At 40.2% G+C, this 20,069-nt stretch overlaps 1 protein-coding gene across 1 annotated transcript in view; it reads right to left on the bottom strand.

Annotated features, from left to right (window-relative positions):
- Positions 1 to 2,177: 2,177 nt before the first annotated feature.
- sppl3 (signal peptide peptidase 3) overlaps positions 2,178 to 20,069 on the bottom strand; it is a 72,161-nt gene continuing 54,269 nt past the window's right edge. The window contains exons 5-11 of the mRNA XM_034191654.1: positions 19,384 to 19,462; positions 15,952 to 16,064; positions 11,281 to 11,387; positions 7,707 to 7,870; positions 6,153 to 6,343; positions 5,866 to 5,975; positions 2,178 to 4,110 (exon numbers count right to left, since the gene is read on the bottom strand). Of these exons, the coding sequence (XP_034047545.1) occupies positions 4,039 to 4,110; positions 5,866 to 5,975; positions 6,153 to 6,343; positions 7,707 to 7,870; positions 11,281 to 11,387; positions 15,952 to 16,064; positions 19,384 to 19,462 (836 nt within the window). The 3' untranslated portion in view covers positions 2,178 to 4,038. The remainder of the gene's footprint in view (positions 4,111 to 5,865; positions 5,976 to 6,152; positions 6,344 to 7,706; positions 7,871 to 11,280; positions 11,388 to 15,951; positions 16,065 to 19,383; positions 19,463 to 20,069) is intronic.

Here is a 20,069-nt window from a genome sequence, read left to right as displayed (position 1 = left end):
CGACTCGGTTTGTGGCGTGTACGCAGAAAAGGCTTCCTCTGCATTAGTCTCTCATACAGCATCTCCTTGTGCAAAGTGCACTATATAGCTGAACAATGCACAGAGATGCTGTCGGCAGCAAGATCATGTAAGTCTTTGGAGCAGGTTTGTGGATTGACTGACTTCTCACCATCCTTCGCATCAGCTTATCTGAGACTTTTCTTGGCCTGCCACTTCAGGCTTTAACTAGTACTGTGCCTGAGGTCTTCCATTTCCTCACAGTGGAAACTGACAGCTGAAATTTCTGAGATAGCTTTTTGTATCCTTCCCCTAAACCATGATGTTAATCTTTGGTTTCAGGTCATTTGAGAGGTGTTTAGAGGCTCCAATGTTGCCACTCATTAGAAGAGATGCAAAAAGGGGAAACATTCACAAATGTCCACCTTAAATACCCTTTCTCATGATTGGATTCAACTGTGTAAGGAGATCAAGGGTCAATGAACTTACCAAACAAATTTTGTGTTACAATAATTAGTGCTAAATGTATTCAAATTAATAAAATGACAAGGGTGCCCAAATTTATGCACCTGCCCAATTTTAATTAATTATTGCACACTGCGAGTGGGTGTGAATGCGTTTGTTTGTGGCCCTGTGACAGCCTGGCGTCCTGTCCCTGGTGTACCCCGCCTTGCGCTCTTTGACTGCTGATAGGCTCCAGCCCCCTCGACTCTTAATTAGACTAAGCTGTTGAAGATGTGTGTGTAATTATTGCACACTTTCTGTAAGTATTATAAACTTCATTTCACTTCTCAAATATTGTGTTTGTCTTCTATATGATCTATTTAACTGAAATTTCTGATCCAGACAACCAATGATTTATAAAGGAAAATCATGAAAATTATCAGGGGTGCCCAAACTTTTGTATACAACTGTATATAAAGCATTGTTTTTGTGGCTCCATTAAAATAAATAAAAATAAAGGTACAAGATGGAATACTTTTTTTCTAGATCGCATCCTACAAAAGGACACTAAATGTCACACTTTGTAGTTTTTCAAAAAGTAAAACTACAATCAAGGGTTTTTTTTTGTTTCTCTACATTTTAATGTCAAATTTATCAAATTTTCTGATAATTACAGTACAACACACATCTTCAAGAAATGGTTTAATCGGGGCTTTGAGAGCAGAGCCAGTAAGACAGTAGACACAGCTGTTACAGTTAGAGTCATGTTTATTTACAGCAGAATCCTGAACGAGGAAGGAACAAGGGACCAGGACAGGGACAGCGGGAAGGTTAAAAGGACAATAAGTCTTTTAGATCAAGCCCTTCAGGATTCAATGTTCACTACACACTTCTTAATTTATTTATTCACCGTTTGCTATACAGAATCCATTCAGCCAAAAATGTCAACACACCAACAGAGCTACCGCCCTCTGCTGGACGGGAAAGGAGATGGAAAGAAAAATATAAAATGGGGGGCAAAAAAACAAAAACAAAACAAAAAAACAAACAAAACAAAAACCTAAAACTAAAGCACTAAAGATTTCTTTTTTTTTTTTTTTTTTTTACAAACAGGATAAAAAGAAATACAATTTCTATTAAAAAAAATACTTTTTTTTTTTTAAATCACCATGATCATTTATATATGTATATACACATATATGTGTATATATATATATATATATATATATATATAATTTTTCTTTTTGTGTCCATGAAAAGGGAGTGAGGCTGGGATTGTGGTTCCACGATGTCCAAGATTAATCAACTGCAGTGAGTCAGGCCAGACATCCAAACCTGACAGCATTCAGGTCATAATATTCAGCCTTTGTGACATCAGTCAGAGCTGACCAATCACAGTCTTTCTGACCTGTAAGCTCATAGGTCCAGTGCCTCTGTGCAGGCCAGCAGGTTTAAAGCTGCAGTAGCCCTGTTAATACAGTCTGAGAAATGATACACTGTACATTTAACATGCACGGTCAGATAGCATAAAAAAAAAAAGTAAAAAGAGGGGAAAAAGAGCCAGCAAACGGCATTGTCCAAACATCTGTCAGAATTCCTGCTTTGTGCTCCCTCACACATTGTCCAGTACACATTAGTTATTAATCGACAAGCACCACAAAAAGCAGAAGGTAAAGTAAGACTGTTGGGTATCAAATGGCGGCAGTAAAAACACCCTAGACGTTAGCTTCATTTTCTAAGGGTCCACTGATTTACAATCCATTTTTAATTTCTCGAGGGCCTCACAGATTTGCTCTCCTACTTACAGGTCCAAACAGACTTTCTGCAGGTTATTTGTTCAGGCATACGAACGCTCATCGGTACATCCAGACAGTGTTATATGCGTCTTATCTTTTCGACAAGTATGTACGAAAGTAAACATAGTACGTCTACATAACACACTGCCCCCTCACCATCTCTGCGATTTCAGCTCAGAATCTCACAATAGTCAGGCCTTCATCAACTGAGGTGGAACACTGACATTTACAAAGTTCAGATGAAGGAAAGATGTGCCATTTCCATTGATTTGTCTCGTGTCAAATATACAAAGTGAATCGACTATCATAAAGCTCTGACATTTTACTCATCAACTTGTGGAAGCTGAAAATAAGAAGCTTTTAGTGTTTCCCTCGGCATAAATAACTGTATATTTAGCATGGCAAATGTGTGCAACATAAATTCTCTACAAAACCAAGCAAGATGAGTGACATTTGAACATACAGCTCATAATCACCCCCCCAAACCACCACTTTTAATGAGGGTTCACGATGAAAGCAACAAAGCATAAAAATTAACTCGACATTCAGTTACTTTTGAAAAACCAAAACGCTGTTCACGTTTCCAACTGTCTTGATAAAAGGGAGAAGAGACAATTGACCCCTGTTGAAAATAGTTTTCTGTAAGTTTGTACAAGATTACACACAAACCATTTCCATTAGATATGTCATGTGCTTACGACGTTTTTATCCAAAACGCCCAGGCCAATGGAAACCTGACTATTGTCACATGTTCAACATTTCAAACAATAATAATAATAATAAAAACAAAGTATAACATCCACTCATTCACATTTCGCGCTCACAAACACTAGAGCAGGAAACTACCAACCAGCCACAAATGTTTTTATTTTTTTTAACCCATCAACTATGTTAGTATCACACCAACCAATTAGCTTAAAAAACAACAACAACCCTGTTTATGAACAGCACAAATTTATTAAAAATTTGGCTAGTGGCTGGCACTAAGTTTCCCACCCTGTCTGACATGCTCCCAAACAGAAGATACCAAATACATGTGTACACGTATATACAAATAGAAGCGCCCCATCAACACTAGGGGGCAGCTCGACAATTGATAATGCATCATTTCTGTGTATGCCAAGAATAAAACTTTGTAAATAAAATACATATTGTTTGTCTGTGAGACTGGGGAATGGGGACAGCAGTTGAACAGTGAGGAGGAGCAGGAGGAGGTGGGACTCACAGCGAGCATCAGAAGAGGAGCCACTGTGGCTTCAGATGAGGGACAAATTCAAAAACCAGACTCACCTCCCTTACTGTGTAACTGCTCCCAAGCGCCAACATGCCACCTTTTCTGTGCTGCTGGCTTAGATTGTTCCATAATAATAATAATGATCAAGATGATGCTTAAAACAGAAGGGGGGGCAAGCCATGTAACCACAAGTCTAAAAGAGGGGAGGTCTGGCTCTCGCGTTCATATGATTCTGAAGATGAATGAACATACAGAATGAAGAAGTGCGAAGAATGATCAATGGAAAGAAAAATCAGAGTGGAAAATAAAAGAGGGAGGCTGTAATGAAGAAAGAAGAGCAGAGGTAAAAACAGGCAGGACTGAGTGGACAAAGACCAAAGATGAGTCATGTTGGGCGTTGTGATCCACACACTGGTGTCCTTCTGAGGGTTTCACAGAAGACTGGTGGAAAGCATGAACGAGTGATGACGACATGGCCTCACTGTGAGTGCGCCCTCTCTTCTTCCCTCCAGTGGAGGATAAAGAGTCGCAGTCCTCCCCGTGCTGGTTGTGTATCCCCAGGGAGCATCATACCTCCAGGAAGCGGGAGCTGCTGGTCTTGGCATGGAAGGGCTCCGACCACATGCGCCGCAAATCTCCCTGTGGATGAATCATATTCTGGAGTAACTAACCACACGTTTTCACCTGCATCTGGGAAAAGCCAAACTTATAATGATTTTAGTCCAACCAGTTTCTTGGTCAAAAACCTTTTAAGGCTTTGCAACTCTAGGAATTTCTGTTAAGTTGCTACTCTCCACTATGTTTCCTGTACAGTGCAAAATCGGCAATCGCTCCTGTTTCTCTAAACAAAGGGGAGGGGCAATACTTTCATACGGGGCAGACCTCCTGGACTAAATGTGCATGAAGTTCTACTCCAGCTCTGAAAACAATGAACAGAAAAGTTCAGATTACAACACAAACTGAGGGAGTGGTGCTTCGTCCTCAGTGTGTCGCTACATCTAAATAAAGAAAACAGTTGTTGCCAACTATTAGTCTATGGGCCAAGCAGGTTTTTGGTACCACTTAAAGGGACTAAACACTTACAATCCAGCCTCCGTGTACCATAGTATACAATAAAATGTATGCTGGCCATCCCAGGGTGGTAGCTATAGTTAGGTAGGGCTCATTGGAAGATTACATAGGGGCACAACATTTTAAGGAAAAAAATGGGCAAATTATATTGAAAAGTATAACATTATTTGTCTAACATAAAGATTTCAAAAATATAGTTTGACGGAATGTCATGGAGTTACAGAAACATGCTTTCTGGCAAATTTATATAGAATGTTGGTGATGGGTTGTTTATTCAGTTAATGCTCAAAGCTAAAACTGCAAAACACAAACGGCATCAAATTAAAATAACTCAACAGAAACTAGAACGATCTAAACAGCATCATATACAACACGCCCACATTGTACTAGAACATATTAAAGCTTTTCTAATCACTAAGTGCTGTGACACCTGGTTCATTAGTTATCTACCACAGTTCAGTCAAGATGCAATTTAGTGGGATGGGTCGATTATTTTGATTAATCCTAGCAGGTCAAAGAGGGTGATGTAGCCAAAATTAAACATCATGGACAAAGATGATTTATGCAGCCTTTGTAGAAGAAAGCCATTTGGTTTTAGTACATCATCAGTAAAAATTAGGGTCAAATTATGCTATTTAATTAAGTTTCACAGGTACAAAACAAACAAACAAACAAACAAAAAAAAAAAACAATTCCAACTGCACCAACAAAATCTAATCTATGTATTTCCAATATTGATCTTTCTCTACTTTGTGACAAAGTAAATTGTTTGTATTTTGTATCTGACAAGTCCATAGTTTTTCCCTTAACTGACACTACACCACAAAAACAGAGCGTTAAAATCTCAGGGAAATATTTAATTTGTTTTTAACTCTTAAATGCATTATTTTAACATTGTGTTAAACCTTACTGAAGCTGTTTCTCAAAGTGGACCAAATCAGGGTCAATCTAACTCTGTGAAGGTGTAACATTAACACCACAAATGAGTTGAGTCAGAAATCAGAGTTGCTTTCTTGTGACACAGGATGTATTTTTTCAACAGTAGCAGTAAAAACAGTGTTGTTGCCTCATAACCAGAAGGTTGTGTCTTCCGCTTCAATCTATGATCTTAGTCACTATAAAATATAGAGTTATATTTATAGAGTTACTCTAACTATAAAACTAACTACAAAAAGTAACTCACTGAAACCCTAACATAACCTCAGGAATAGTATCACTGTCATTTTTTTAAACATCAAGAGTTTAACTGACACTGAGAAGTTTGCCGTGTAGCTCATGTTGTGTGAGACTGCCTTGGCTGGCCTTTGACCCTTGTAATTGTACCTTCAGATAGGCCATAGTGAGCAGAGGCAGCAGGGTGAAGGGCACCAGGTAGAGCAGAGCGGGCTGAGCCGCACGGTGGATCCTGGAGGCCACAGTGGCGGTCAGCAGACCTGAAGACAGTTTGACATGTTAACGTTGGTTCAACCACCATCTAAACACACTGAAAACTCAAAGCTCAAAACTTAAGTTGAAGAGCATCACATTTTGAGGAAAACATCCAAAAACACAAACACATAAAACTATTAAAAGTCTTGAGCTTTCCATCTTCCTGTCCATTATCTGCTTACCCACAAAGTATCCGATGAGAGTGCAGTGAAAATAGGAAACGCGTTGCATGCGCCCTGACATGTTACCGGGCCCTGGAACCTCCCCAGTTGCTTGTTTCTTGTAGTTGTCGTAACGCAGGACAAAACATAACAGCAGTCCCGGCATCACAATGTCTCCTATTCCCAGCATTGAGAAATGGCTGCCAGTGGAACTACAACGAAAGAACAAAGTAGAAAAAAATAAGGATAAACAGTAGAATACATGAGAGGTGGACAATGTGGATTCTGTCAAGTCCCATGTGTATATCATGCTTTACCTCCAGTATCTACTCTTGCAACCAGAGGACCGTAACATCATAAAACGCACTTGTTTCTGTTACCTAACCCTGAATCTTTTCCAGGTATCAAATTTATATATATATATATATATATATATATATATATATATATATATATATATATATATATATATATATATATATATATATATAATATAAACAGATGGTGACAGACACAGCTAATAAACACTGGCCATCAAAGATCCCAAGGGGAAGAAACAGGATAAAATCTGTATATATTTCACACAAAGGTTTAGCTGGATAGGTGCTAGACCAATAAGACAATGCTCACACAGGTCTCCTGTGTCAGTTGTCAATGACGTTAGTTCCAGTTACGTTTTTACTAAGCTAGCCTAAATGAGTTCACTTGGAGACTAAGGTTTTATCAAAGCACTATTAGATGTATTTTTAAGAAGTGTAAGATGGAAATTCTGAGTTCCCAATTTCAATCAAATGCAGCATGAACTTCAAACCTTGTGCCAGCAGTTACACCTTCATGTAATCTGTAAGATCTCACTGAGCAAAGTCACTATATTTACCATGGAATCCCCCAAAACTAAAGACTTTACCAGCAATGAAATGAACTGTAATTTTGTAAATGAAACAAATTGCCAGTTTTATGAAAAATGGAAAGAGATTGCATTCCCTACTACAGGGTGACACCCCCCCCCCCCCCCCCAAAAAAAAAACAGAACCCATAAAAATTGTAATAAATCCTACAAAGGTACAGCATGTCTTGGATGACCATGACATGTTGGGGAAGAGGATTGGAGCAACATTCTTCCTCAACATGTCTTGATCAACCAAGGAAAAGACATTCTGCCCAGAGGCCTATTTCTCCAACAAATCTTACCATTTGGAGCATAATTTTGAAAGAACATGAAATTTGCTAGACCTTTGCAGTATTTATTACAATTTTTATGGGTTCTGTTTTTGTTTTTTGGTCACCCTGTATATGTCTGTACTGAATTTAAAGTTGCCAAACTAATGGTCAGAGACAAATAGGGGATGGACTATTCGCATAAGTTACTTTGCTACCATCTCTAAAAACTGTGAAAAACCGTAACAGAGTGCTCTTACATGCGTGAGTAGTGTTCAGTAAGGAAGTGTGCACTCAGGTATCAAACTCAAGATAACAGCAGAAGGTGAACAATAGAACTACTGTGTGAGACCCTGAACAATTACATAATGATCACAAACACCACTGCTACCATCCATGTTGTTACAGCGGTCTTACCTGGGAAAGACCAGCTTGCCAGGTAAGGAGAGACGAGGAACATCACGGCCCATCCCTGGCCCTAAGTGAAGCTTCCTGGACAAAACATCTATTGGATTTTCAGCAGGCTGGGTAGCAACTTTGACCATCACATTACTATTGAAGATGTAGGCTGAGAAGAACACCTGCAGGCAAATGCACAACAGTAATTTATCTCTTCCTATTAAGAAATACTCATGTCACCAGAACCCAAAATCACACCCTGTTTTCTCCACTAAGAAGGTTACATTTCCTCTGGCAACTGTAGGCTGATTTGACTTTGAAAATTATTACTCAAATGGTTTTTACTCAGAACAGACAAAACAGTATCAGGAAGGTGATCATTTGGAATACATTCCATGAATTCTGTCTCATCTCATCAGGCTATTAAAGTTTAATTTCTCTGTTTCAGCACATCACTCGTGTCTTTAAATGTCAGTGTTTCAATCTTGCTGAAAATAAAGCATTTTAAAAGCCCACACTGAGCTGGATTTGAAGACGCCACTTCTCCGTGTATTTGAGGGATAGAAATGTTGCTGAACACACAGCAAGATGACGAATGTTCAGAAGTGTCAGTTTAAATGGCTGCAACATTTATCAAAAAACAGTTCTATTTGAGGTTCAGTTTGCCACTAAGTAAAATCTATTCTTGTTCATGAAGTTGAAATGTCTTTTTACTTTTTTTTTTAAATCAAGTAAGATTGTGCAGTCTTGGAACGTTCTAGGACACATCTTATTACTATGCCAATCATAAAACAGAACAAAACTGAGCACAATGGAAGGCAGTCCTTTCATTTCTACAAAGGTAACAAGCAAATATATACTTACAGAGTATCAAAATGTCTACCATTTAATCTTTGGCTAATAGTTTAAACACTTGATTTTATGCAAGTGATCTAGATATTATATATGAGTTCTGTAAACAATTTGATAATTAAAAAAAGTTCTCATCTAAACTGATTTTAAAACTATATGCACATTGGCACTGTACATAGCGTAAGTAATGTTACACTGAGTTCAGAACTGTATACAGCAAACTGTTTCAACCACATCTAAACATGTTCTGTAGTTCATATCACCAACATATTAATGCAGTATCACAAGTACATTTTTGGGATTGTTCATGTATTTTTCAAGCGCAGAACTACATGAATCAACAATTGATCTGTAACGACACTGAGGAAAGGTCTGTAAGCACTCTTAACTGCAAATAATTTGCACTTTTAGAATGCACATTGTATTTTTCACCATTTTCTAAATCATATACATATGATGTGTGTGGATGTGCCATCATTTTTTTTTCCCCCCAATGAAAGGATGAGGGAAAATTCCACTACTGCTGGTTGTGAGAGCGGCAGCCATTCACCACGTCAGTACATACCATCAAAAATGACATCTTTTCCACTTGCCGCAGTGATAAGGACAAACTGGACTATAGGACACTATTGGTTAGGTTCATTCCTTTTCTACACCCAGTGAGGGAGAAAGAGGCTTGTCATTATCCAAGTATTTGCCCCAATCCCAGTGAATAAGTCAGTCATTTCCCACCTCACTTAGAGAAATGGGGATCGCAGAGGAACATAACTGAAAAAACATGCCCCCAACAAGCAAACTCTCATAAGAAACAATGACAATCACCAGATTTCTCCAATAAAGAATTCTAACATGGAGTGTGGCAAAAAGATGTTGGTTATTACCAGTCACCTGCTTAGAAATGTTATGCAAAATACATGGGTAGACCAAGCAAGACAAGACATCAAAGCATCAGGATATTGCTTTTCCATTGGTGAAGTCCATTCCTTAATGAATTCTGACACTCAGAAAAACCAGAGGCGCAATAACAAACTGATTGTGACTTTGTTGTTGATTCCATTGCCAACATTAGGCAATTCCATAATTTTTCCCTCTAATTGAAAAATAACATTACTTTAAATTTCAGTTAAATGAGGACTGTCTCATGAAGCCAGACTATTATTTCGTTGTACCACCCCATACAATGACAATAAAGACTATTCTATTCTATTAAGCTCTTGATCAAAAACTGTTTTGTGTCATAGTTTTGATCTATTTACTGGTTACAAAGTAAGAAGGCTGGATGAACACCTACTATGTGTGGTGATTCCATGGAATACTATAAACTCAGAATTCTATAAATTACAGGTCAGGTCAAATGGCTTGGACTGTGTAGAAGAATCCGTGCGAAGATTGATTCTACTTGAAACAACTAACTTTCTCACATGTACTCCCATCAAATAAAAAGCAGCATACCATTCAGCTCATGTTTGTCTAGTGCAGCAGAATTGCAAACATAAATAGTTTGTACCCCCAGGGAAATGACACTTAATGCGGTGGTGAGCTGGCTGGTTGCTAGGCACAAGAACAATTGCAGAAAATTGTGGTGTAGCAGAACAATTTGTTTTGTTGTCACTTCTGTTTGTTCTGTCTGAATGTGGTATGCATGGGTGCGTGAAATGCCATTTTTGCTCCATTGTAATGTTATCTCTGACCTTTTTCTTTCTAACCACTTTCTCACATGAATTGAATAGAAGAAGCATACACTGACTTGTTTAAAGAAATCTGTGAAAGTGATGATTTACTGTAAATTCTTCAAAGGGTGCCAATAACCATGTCATGGGTTCATTAATGTCAATTTGTTTTGTTTTGTTTTTTATTTCCCTGTATGAAAGCATTTTGACTATTGTTTAATTAGTTGAGATATTTTATTAACCATTATGATAGAAAAATTAAATTTTTATTTATTTCTGAACATACTTTAATATATGTCTTAAAAAGTAAATATAAGGTGCCAATAATGCTGTATGATTCAGCATTCAAACAGTTCTCAAAGCATTGCATAAAGAGGACAATGCAACTCATCTTTAATCCTCTTTCTAAGAAGCAATGTTATTATCATCTGAAAGAAATGTACAAGTTATCTGAAAGAGCTACATGCTCCAATTTCCGTTGTGTAATTAAATGATACAAAGTACATACTGTAGTGCATGAAACTGGGAATAATGAATTTTTTATTGTCTTGTTCACGAGTACAAATTCACATCATAAAAATGTTCATTCACAAAACTGAGGTGCTTGATTTTGTTGACAGTTTCACTGTCCTTTTCTACTCCCTATATTCACTGACCCAAAGTAATTACAGTTACAGTGCTGTAAAAAACCTCTAAAATTAGCAGGACATGAGAACAGCATGTTCGGATTTTTCATTTGGTTCAGTTATTATTCTGCTTCTTGTCTTTGAACAGTTTCCTTATAAGGTCTTATTTTCTACAGTACATCCTTATTAACACAATTTGACTGGACTAAGCGGTAGAAGATGGATGGATGGATGGATATTTGATATCAATTACCAAGTTCTTCTATTCCCTCCAGACAATTCCTAAAAGGAACATGTACAGGTTACCCTCTGTTACTGGGTAACAGAGGGTAGCCGAATAGAGGTTTATTCAAATGGATGTCTTGAACTGTAAGTTATCTGGAAGTCGCAGCTCACATGTCAGCTGTGTTTGTGGCAAACTATGGAGATGGGTGCAGTTCTTACCCAAAACACGTCATAAATGAGCAATCCTGACAACAGCAGGCAAGACACCTTCAGACTGGGAAGCCTTACGAAGGCTATCATAGCAACGCACAAGCCCATGGCTAACGCTAAAGGGAGGGAAATACACAACAGTTAAAAACAGGGCACCACATTTCTGCAGAAATTAGCTAAAATAGCTCAATGAGAATCGACCACTCTCAAAGGTTTAATTAATTACAAAAGAAATTCTGATTGATGCCTCCTGCTCATAACATTTTGATACACTAACACCGATTTATATTCAACTTCTGGGTGCACAAGGTATGTCTGGATCAGACACTAGAGGGTGTTAACATCACATGTGGGAGAATGTCAGGGTTTACACACACACAGACACACACAAATCTGTTTCAACTGCAACAGCTTCATTTTATATCATAAAAATCACATATATTCAGGAGTAGAATTTAAAAAGTGTGAGACATGGTATTAATTCAAACTGCAGGATTCCCATCAGTAGTGAAATCCTTGGGAATTCTAAAATCTTACATTTCAAAGGATATGCAAGCATTGAAATGAATAAATAAATTCCAATTTAAATCTTAAATCAGATTTGACTTTAAGTCAGATTTGTGGCTTTCCTGAAGTCCACGATCATCTCCACTGTTTTCTGGGCGTTGAGCTCCAAGTTGTTGCTGCTGCACCAGGTCACCAGCCGGTCCACCTCCCTCCTGTAGGCAGACTCATCCCCATCCGAAATGAGTCTGATGAGGGTGGTGTCGTCCGCAAACTTAATGAGCGTTACGGAGTCGTGGCTGGAGGTGCAGCAGTTAGTGTAGAGGGAGAAGAGCAGAGGGGAAAGTACACAGCCCTGTGGAGATCCTGTGCTGAGAACCCGAGTGTTCGAGACATTTTTCCCAGCCTCACACGCTGACTCCGGTCCGTCAGGAAGTCTGTGATCCACCTGCAGGTGGAGTGGGGCACGTGGAGCAGAGAAAGCTTGTCCTGGAGCAAAGCTGGAAGGATGGTGTTGAATGCAGAGCTGAAGTCCACAAACAGGATCCTAGCATAGGTTCCTGGGGAGTCCAGGTGCTGCAGGATGGAGTGCAGGGCCAGGTTTATGGCGTCATCTACAGACCTGTTGGCTCTGTAGGCAAACTGCAGGGGGTCCAGGAGGGGGTCGGTGATGGACTTCAGGTGGGATAAAACCAGGCGTTCGAAGGTCTTCATGACTACAGACGTGAGAGCCACAGGCCTGTAGTCATTAAGTCCAGTGATGCGTGGTTTCTTGGGGACTGGAACTATGATTGAGGACCTGAAACAGACTGGAACATGGCATGACTCCAGGGAGGTGTTGAAGATCCCCGTGAAGACTGGGGCCAGCTCATCAGTGCAGTGTCTCAGGGTGGCAGGAGAGACACAGTCTGGGCCCGGGGCCTTACGTGGATTCAGCCTTTTGAAATGTCTCCTCACGTCCTCCTCTTGGACCGAGAGGGCAACAGGGGGAGTGGGGAGGTCCAGAGTGTTTGAATATCCAGTTGTGTGGGGGGTGGGGAGGTGTGAGTCCTTGTCTTCAAACCGTGAATAGAAGACGTTCAGGTCGTTGGCCAGCTTGAGGTCGTCAATAGAACGAGGTGCTCTGGGCTTGTAGTTGGTGATCTCTTTCAACCCCCTCCACACAGAGGCCGAGTCGTTGGCAGAGAACCTTTGCTGCAGACGTGAACTGTACATGGATTTAGCCATTGCCACCTCCTTGCTAAATCTGTACTTTGCACCTCTATAGCTGTCTCTGTCTCCTTCTCTGAAAGCCACCTCTTTCTGCTGACGGAGCTGCTGGAGTTTAGGTGTGAACCAGGGCTTGTCATTGTTATATCTCACCCTGGTATGCTGTGGGATGATGCTGTCTTCACAGAAATGAATATATGACGTCACAGTGTCCGTGTAGTCATCTAGACTGTCTGTTGAAGCCTTAAACATATCCCAATCCGTGGTGGCCAAGCACACGCGTAGCTCCTCTACAGCTTCATTGCTCCACATTTTAGACGTCCTCACAACAGGTTTAGAGAGTTTTAGTCTCCGTCTGTACGTGGGGATCAAGTGGACCATCACGTGATCTGAGAGTCCCAAAGCTGCACGGGCCACCGCACGGTAGGCGCCGCTCACTGTCGTGTAACAATGATCTAACATGCTCCCTTCTCTCGTCGGGCATTTAACAAACTGTTTGTATTTTGGTAATTCCTGACTGAGATTCCCTTTGTTAAAATCGCCGAGAATTATAACAAGAGAGTCCGGAAAGTCTCTCTCCACGCTCATAAGCTGATCCGCGAGCACTCGCTCGGCCTCGTGCATGTCCGCGCTTGGTGGAATATACACAGAGCAAAGTATGAAAGAGTTAAACTCACGTGGAGAGTAGAACGGTCTGCAGTTTATGAGGAGATATTCCAGAGAGGGACAGCAGTGTTGGGAGATCACAGTCACATCGGAGCACCAGGCGTTGTTGATATAGAAGCAAAGTCCTCCCCCTCTAGTTTTTCCACCAGAGAGTGCTCGGTCTCTGTTTGCGTGGAGGAGTTGGAATCCCTCTAGTTGGAGCGCGCAGTCCGGTGTCTGTGCATTTAACCACGTCTCCGTGAAGCACAGTACACAAGATGAGGAGAAATCTCTATTCTTCTTCATCAGCAGTGCCAGCTCATCCATCTTGTTGTGGAGTGAGCGGACGCTGGAGAGAAATATCCCAGGTAGGGGCGTGCGCGTGCCCCTTCGTCTGAGGCGCATGAGAGCTCCAGCGCGTTTCCCTCTCCGCCGTCGTCTCACATTTTTGGCCAAAAAGTGAACCAGTTCAGCTGCAGGCACTAAAAAAACTGGCGTAATGTCCGTGGGTGTTGATGATTTGATGTTTAGAAGCTCCTCGCGGGTGTAGGGACACGATGACATGATTCACGCACAAAAACAGACAAAACAGGGAGCACCAGAATACCAGGGCGCCTTCACGTGGCGCCATCTTGGACCATGTTTAGAGGATGAAAACAACCCCAAGAAAACCATCCCAACCATGAAGCATGGGGGTGGAAACATCATACTCTGGGGGTGCTCTTCTGTAAAGGGGACTGGAGGACTGCACCGTACTGAAGGGAGGCTGGATGGGGTCATGTATTGCGAGATTTTGGCAAACAACCTCCTTCCCTTGAAGATGAGTCATGGCTGGGTCTTCCAGCATGACAATGACCCCAAACACACAGCCAGGGCAACTAAGGAGGGGCTCCGTAAGAAGCATTTCAAGATCCTGGAGTGGCCTGGCCAGTCTCCAGACCTGAACTCAATAGAAAATCTTTGGAGGGAGCTGAAACTCCAAACCTGAAAGATTTGGAGAAGATCTGTATGGAGGAGTGGACCAAAATCCCTGCTGCAGTGTACAAACCTGGTGAAAAACTACATGAACGGTTGACCTTTGTAATTGCAAACAAAGGCTACTGTACCAAATATTAACATTGATTTTCACAGGTGTTCAAATACTTATGTGCAGCAGTAACATACAAATAAATTATTAAAAAAAAATCGTACATTGTGATTTCCGGATTTTTTTTTTTTTAGATTATGTCTCTCACAGTGGACATGCACCTAAGATGAAAATTTCAAACCCCTCCATGATTTCTAAGTGGGAGAACTTGCAAAATCGCAGGGTGTTCAAATACTTATTTTCCTCACTGTGAGTACTGTGAAATTTTTCAGCTTTTCCAAATGTGAAAACATGTATTCCAAGTGTGAATACATGTTATCATTTCTAGTAGACCTGCCCTGTTAGCAAGTAATTTACTTGAAATACAATTCACAAATTGACAACAATGCATTGCCCTGTCTCACTGGGGTGATCCTTATTTTGCAAAGTTTTGAAATTTAAATTTCTGACACCCTGAATACGTTCCAAATGCTGAAAAAGCTTAACAGTGGCCCAACCCACCCTCAACAACATATCAAAAGTAAGTCCTGATGAATCCTTCTGGCATCACTTAGAAATTTAAGATGGCCTCCACAGGTAAATTTCAAGCTTTAGTTAGTGTAGCATTATATAAAAAAAAAAATTTCAATGCTTTCGAGCTACCTCTAAAAATTAATTTATACCAACAAAATTTTACACAGCATGTTTTTTCATCAATTGGAACCTATTCATGGGGTCAGAGTTATTAAATTTTAAAACTTTGCAAAAAAAGGACTACCCTACTGCCTCACGCCCTATGACACTGGGATAGGCTCCACCTCACCCATGATCCTTAATAGGAATAAGCGGGAACAGTGAATGAATGAACTAACAGTGCATGCACATTGATTTGTCAGAAAGCAATTTGCCATTCGACACTGCGGTCTACAAAGATGAGTAAGAAAGATTCACTAACAGAACATTAAGGATGAGTTGTTTTATTTTCATATTCTGCAGCATCTTAATTGGAATCTATGCCAACTAAAATGCATACTTACTGCAGAATGTAATGGGTTTTTTTCTGTTCTGTCAGTATATTTGGTCAGAAAACGAATAGAATTTTACCGTATATATTAATGAAATGATTCTGATAGAAAAATGATTATTTTGAATTTGTATATTAATTCAGAATGTTGACACTATATATTATACATGTATATTTTCCTTCCCGTGTCCAAGTAGAACATGCACACAACAGTCATGACAGAATGACGTACCGTCCATGAGAAGCCAGTGTCCAGTCAGCACCCAGATGAGCACCAACATGACAGAGAGTGAAAAAGAAAGGAGCTCGGCAAGAGTAAAACGCCCACAACAGCCAAAGGAAATCCTACAACAAAACACACAGCAGAGAAGAATCGTCTTAGTCATACATTATAGACTTAAAGGAATCATTTGAATAAATATGAGTCGAGCCGCTGCTCCTCCACATCGAAAGGAGTCAGTTGAGGTGGCTCGGGCATCTTTTCCGGATGCCCCCTGGACGCCTCGTTGGAGAGGTGTTCCGGGCACGTCCCATTGGGAGGAGGCCCCGGGGAAGACCCAGGACACGCTGGAGGGACTACATGTCTCGGCTGGCTTGGGAACACCTTGGGGTTCCCCCGGAGGAGCTGGGGGAGGTGTGTGTGGATCGGGAGGTCTGGGCGGCTTTGCTTGAGCTGCTGCCCCCGCGACCCGACTTCAGATAAAGCGGACGAAAATGGATGGATGGATGGATGATTTGCTTCATTATCAAGGTAAAAACTCCTTTTGGTGCAAGTGCATTTAGAAATGCATAATTGTGCTATGAAATGTATAGAAATTGCCATTCAATAACTGAAACATCCCACCACTAAGCAGGAGTATCTGCAAAATCTAATGGACAAAGAACAAAGTTGACATATGAATCGTATAAATGATAAATAAACTGCACAATATGATATGAATGGAACTCTGTCACTAAGTCAATGAACTTTACAAACTCTATACAAGAAATTGACATTTATGAAATTGCACAGTCATACCCCACTCTATGTAGAGGGATTTTGGGTTGGAGGTGGAGTTAACGCTGGCTTTGTAAAGCATAGAATGGGCAGTGCAACAGTATAGGAGGTTCTGAATTTGTAACTGGAGAGGTGGTGCTCATATTTGTTACTGAAGAAAGGCAAAGTGTTGCTGGTGATTCCCTGAATTTTATTACTGCTTTGTATGGGAACAGCTGATATTTCCTTACACTTGACCTGGTGTCGAAAGACTTCAGAAACTGCACAGGGAGGTTGGAGATGATGTATATAATGTATGGTTATTCAAAAATAATCCAGACACCAATTTCATTTTTTATTTACTTCAACAAATCATTCAACCGATATACAACCCCTAAACCAATGAAGTTGGGACGTTGTGTAAAATATAAATAAAAACAGAATACAATGATTTGCCAATCCTCTTCAACCTATATTCAATTGAATACACCACAAAGACAAGATATTTAATGTTCAAATTGATATTTATTGTTTTTGTGCAAATATTTGCTCATTTTGAAATGGATGCCTGCAACACATTTCAAAAAAGCTGGGACAGTGGTATGTTTACCACTGTGTTACATTACTTTTCCTTCTAACAACACTCAATAAGCGTTTGGGAACTGAGGACACTAATTGTTGAAGCTTTGTAGGTGGAATTCTTTCCCATTCTTGCTTGATGTACGACTTCAGTTGTTCAACAGCATGGGGTCTCCATTGTCATATTCTGTGCTTCATAGTGCGCCACACATTTTCAATGGTGACAGGTCTGGACTGCAGGCAGGCCAGTCTACTTTTAACACATGTAGAATGTGGCTTGGCGTTGTCTTGCTGAAATAAGCAGGGACGTCCCTGAAAAAGATGTTGCTTGGATGGCAGCATGTGTTGCTCCAAAACCTGGATGTACCTTTCAGCATTGTTGGTGCCATCACAGATGTGTAAGCTGCCCATGCCATGGGCACTATCACACCCGATACCATCACAGATGCTGGCTTTTGAACTTAGCGCTGGTAACAATCTTGATGGTCTTTTTCCTCTTTTGTCCGGAGGACACGACCTCCATGATTTCCAAAAACAATTTGAAATGTGGACTCATCAGATAGGGATGTGAATCGTACAACAACTCACAATTCAATTCGATTCCGATTCTTGGGGGTGACAATTCGATTTAGAATCGATTTTTGATTCAAAGAGCTCTGAGAAATAGTTATATTACTTAAAAAATGTTTATGTTTAAGAAAATGCAGCTTTACAAGGTTAATCAAGTGATTCTAGATGTAAATTTACTTATCTGCTTTGCTCGTTTAGAGTTGGCTGGCAGTTTAGCGAAGCGCTGGTCAGTCGTCGGCAGAGACCGCTGCTCCGCTCCTTTTAGCTCTGGGTGATAGCGTAGCATGTGGGCTTGCGGATTTGAAGTGTTTCCGAAGTACTTGACTTTCATTTTGCAGATTCTGCACACTGCATAAGTCATGTCAAGCTCCTTCTTACGCAGCAAATAATACAATCCAAAATGCGCTCAACCATTTGCCTTCAGCAAAGACGGTGCTAGCTGAATTACCTCTTAGTCCGCCATGCTAAGCTTCAGCTCATGAATGTTTGAAGCACGCCGGAGCCTCCCCTCATGGGGATGCTGCAGTACGGATGCCGTTGCCTGACAAACAGTACACGCAGCGAGTAAGCAAGAAAATGTTTTAAAAAGTGCTTTTTAAAAATCGATTCTTGAACATTTTGGATCGATTCAGAATCGTAATAAATAAGAATCATGATTCGGACGTGACTCGATTTTTTTCCGGCACCCCTTTCATCAGACCACAGCACACTTTTCCACTTTGTGTCTGTCCATTTTAAATGAGCTCAGGCCCAGAGAAGGCGGCGGCATTTCTGGATGTTGTTGATGTATGTCTTTCGCTTTGCATCCTTTACACAATGATGTCGGTTTTTAATGCAGCCATTCAATGCTGGTGTTCAGCCTTGCCGTTTACGTGTAGAATGTTCTCCAGATTCTCTGAATCTTTCGATTATATTATCGAGTGTAGATGACGGAATCCCTAAATCCCTTGCAATTGAACGTTGAGAAACATTCTTAAACTGTTGGACTATTTTTTCATGCAGTTGTTCACAAAGTGGTGATCCTTGCCCCATCTTTGCTTGTGAATGGCTGAGCCTTTTGGGGATGCTCCTTTTATACCCAATCATGACACACACAATTAGTGTCCTCAGTTCCCAAACGCTTACTGAGTGCTGTTAGAAGGAAAGGTTATGTAACACAATGGTAAACATACCACTGTCCCAGCTTTTTTAAAGCATGTTGTAGGCATCCATTTCAAAATGAGTAAATATTTGCACAAAAACAAAGTTTATCAGTTTGAACATGAAATATCTTTTCTTTGTGGTGTAGTCAACTGAATATTGGTTGATGAGGATTTGCAAATCATTGTATTCTGTTTTTATTTACATTTCACACAACATCCCAACTTCACTGAATTGGGGTTGTATCTATATTACTGTATTTTCTGGAGTATAAGTCGCACCGGAGTCACATTGGTGCAAAAATGCCTCTGTATATTACTGCTGCATACCTGAAGATGTGCTTAAAAACAGAAACAGCACTGGATATTTATTTATTTATTTATTTGAGGACATCCTTACTTGTTCTGTGGGGAGCAGGGTCTGGTCAGATACTGGCACATTGGCAACAAAAGGAATGCGAATGCAATTGTTGCAAGAACTGAGGACAAAGAGAGAAGAACAAAGAACAGCAATGAGACTAAATACACCTAGAGCACTTGTTGCAGTATTCAGTCAGTGCAATGGAGATGTTACAGTTCTTTACTTTTTTAAACAATGGGGCATATAGTGCTTCCTAATTTAGTATCATTTGACACTTGACTAACAAATCAACAGGCTACTTGGGGTCACTATGTCTAATACATGGCGCTGTAGGAATAATTCAGCATCACTGTAATTTTTACCAGTGTGGAGTATTTTGAGCATAACAATACCAGTAAAATACTCTTTGATCAGTTAGATATATTGTGTTCTCCAGTATATTGTAGGGGAGGTTAATCAAACTATTTCTGAAAATTCTTCCAGCAAAGCCCCAATCACTGATGTGGCTCTAGTAATGGGGTATGAATAATAATAAAAATCTATTATTAATAATTGTACAAATAATTTCTCTCAGTTGGTTTTATTCCTAAGGTTTGGGAGTTCTTTCTATTAGCAGAGGTATAACAGCACTCCCCCCCCCCTCACTGTTCTATATAAATCAGTTTCAAGCTCAAGGTACGAATCAAATGATAGTGCATCCTAGCCAGGTTTCCTCATATGGGCAT

Source organism: Thalassophryne amazonica, chromosome 17 (genome assembly GCF_902500255.1).
Source record: "Thalassophryne amazonica chromosome 17, fThaAma1.1, whole genome shotgun sequence".
In the NCBI taxonomy this organism is placed as follows: domain Eukaryota; kingdom Metazoa; phylum Chordata; class Actinopteri; order Batrachoidiformes; family Batrachoididae; genus Thalassophryne; species Thalassophryne amazonica.
Note: the sequence above shows the minus strand (reverse complement) of the source record. Positions and strands in the feature narration are given on the sequence as shown.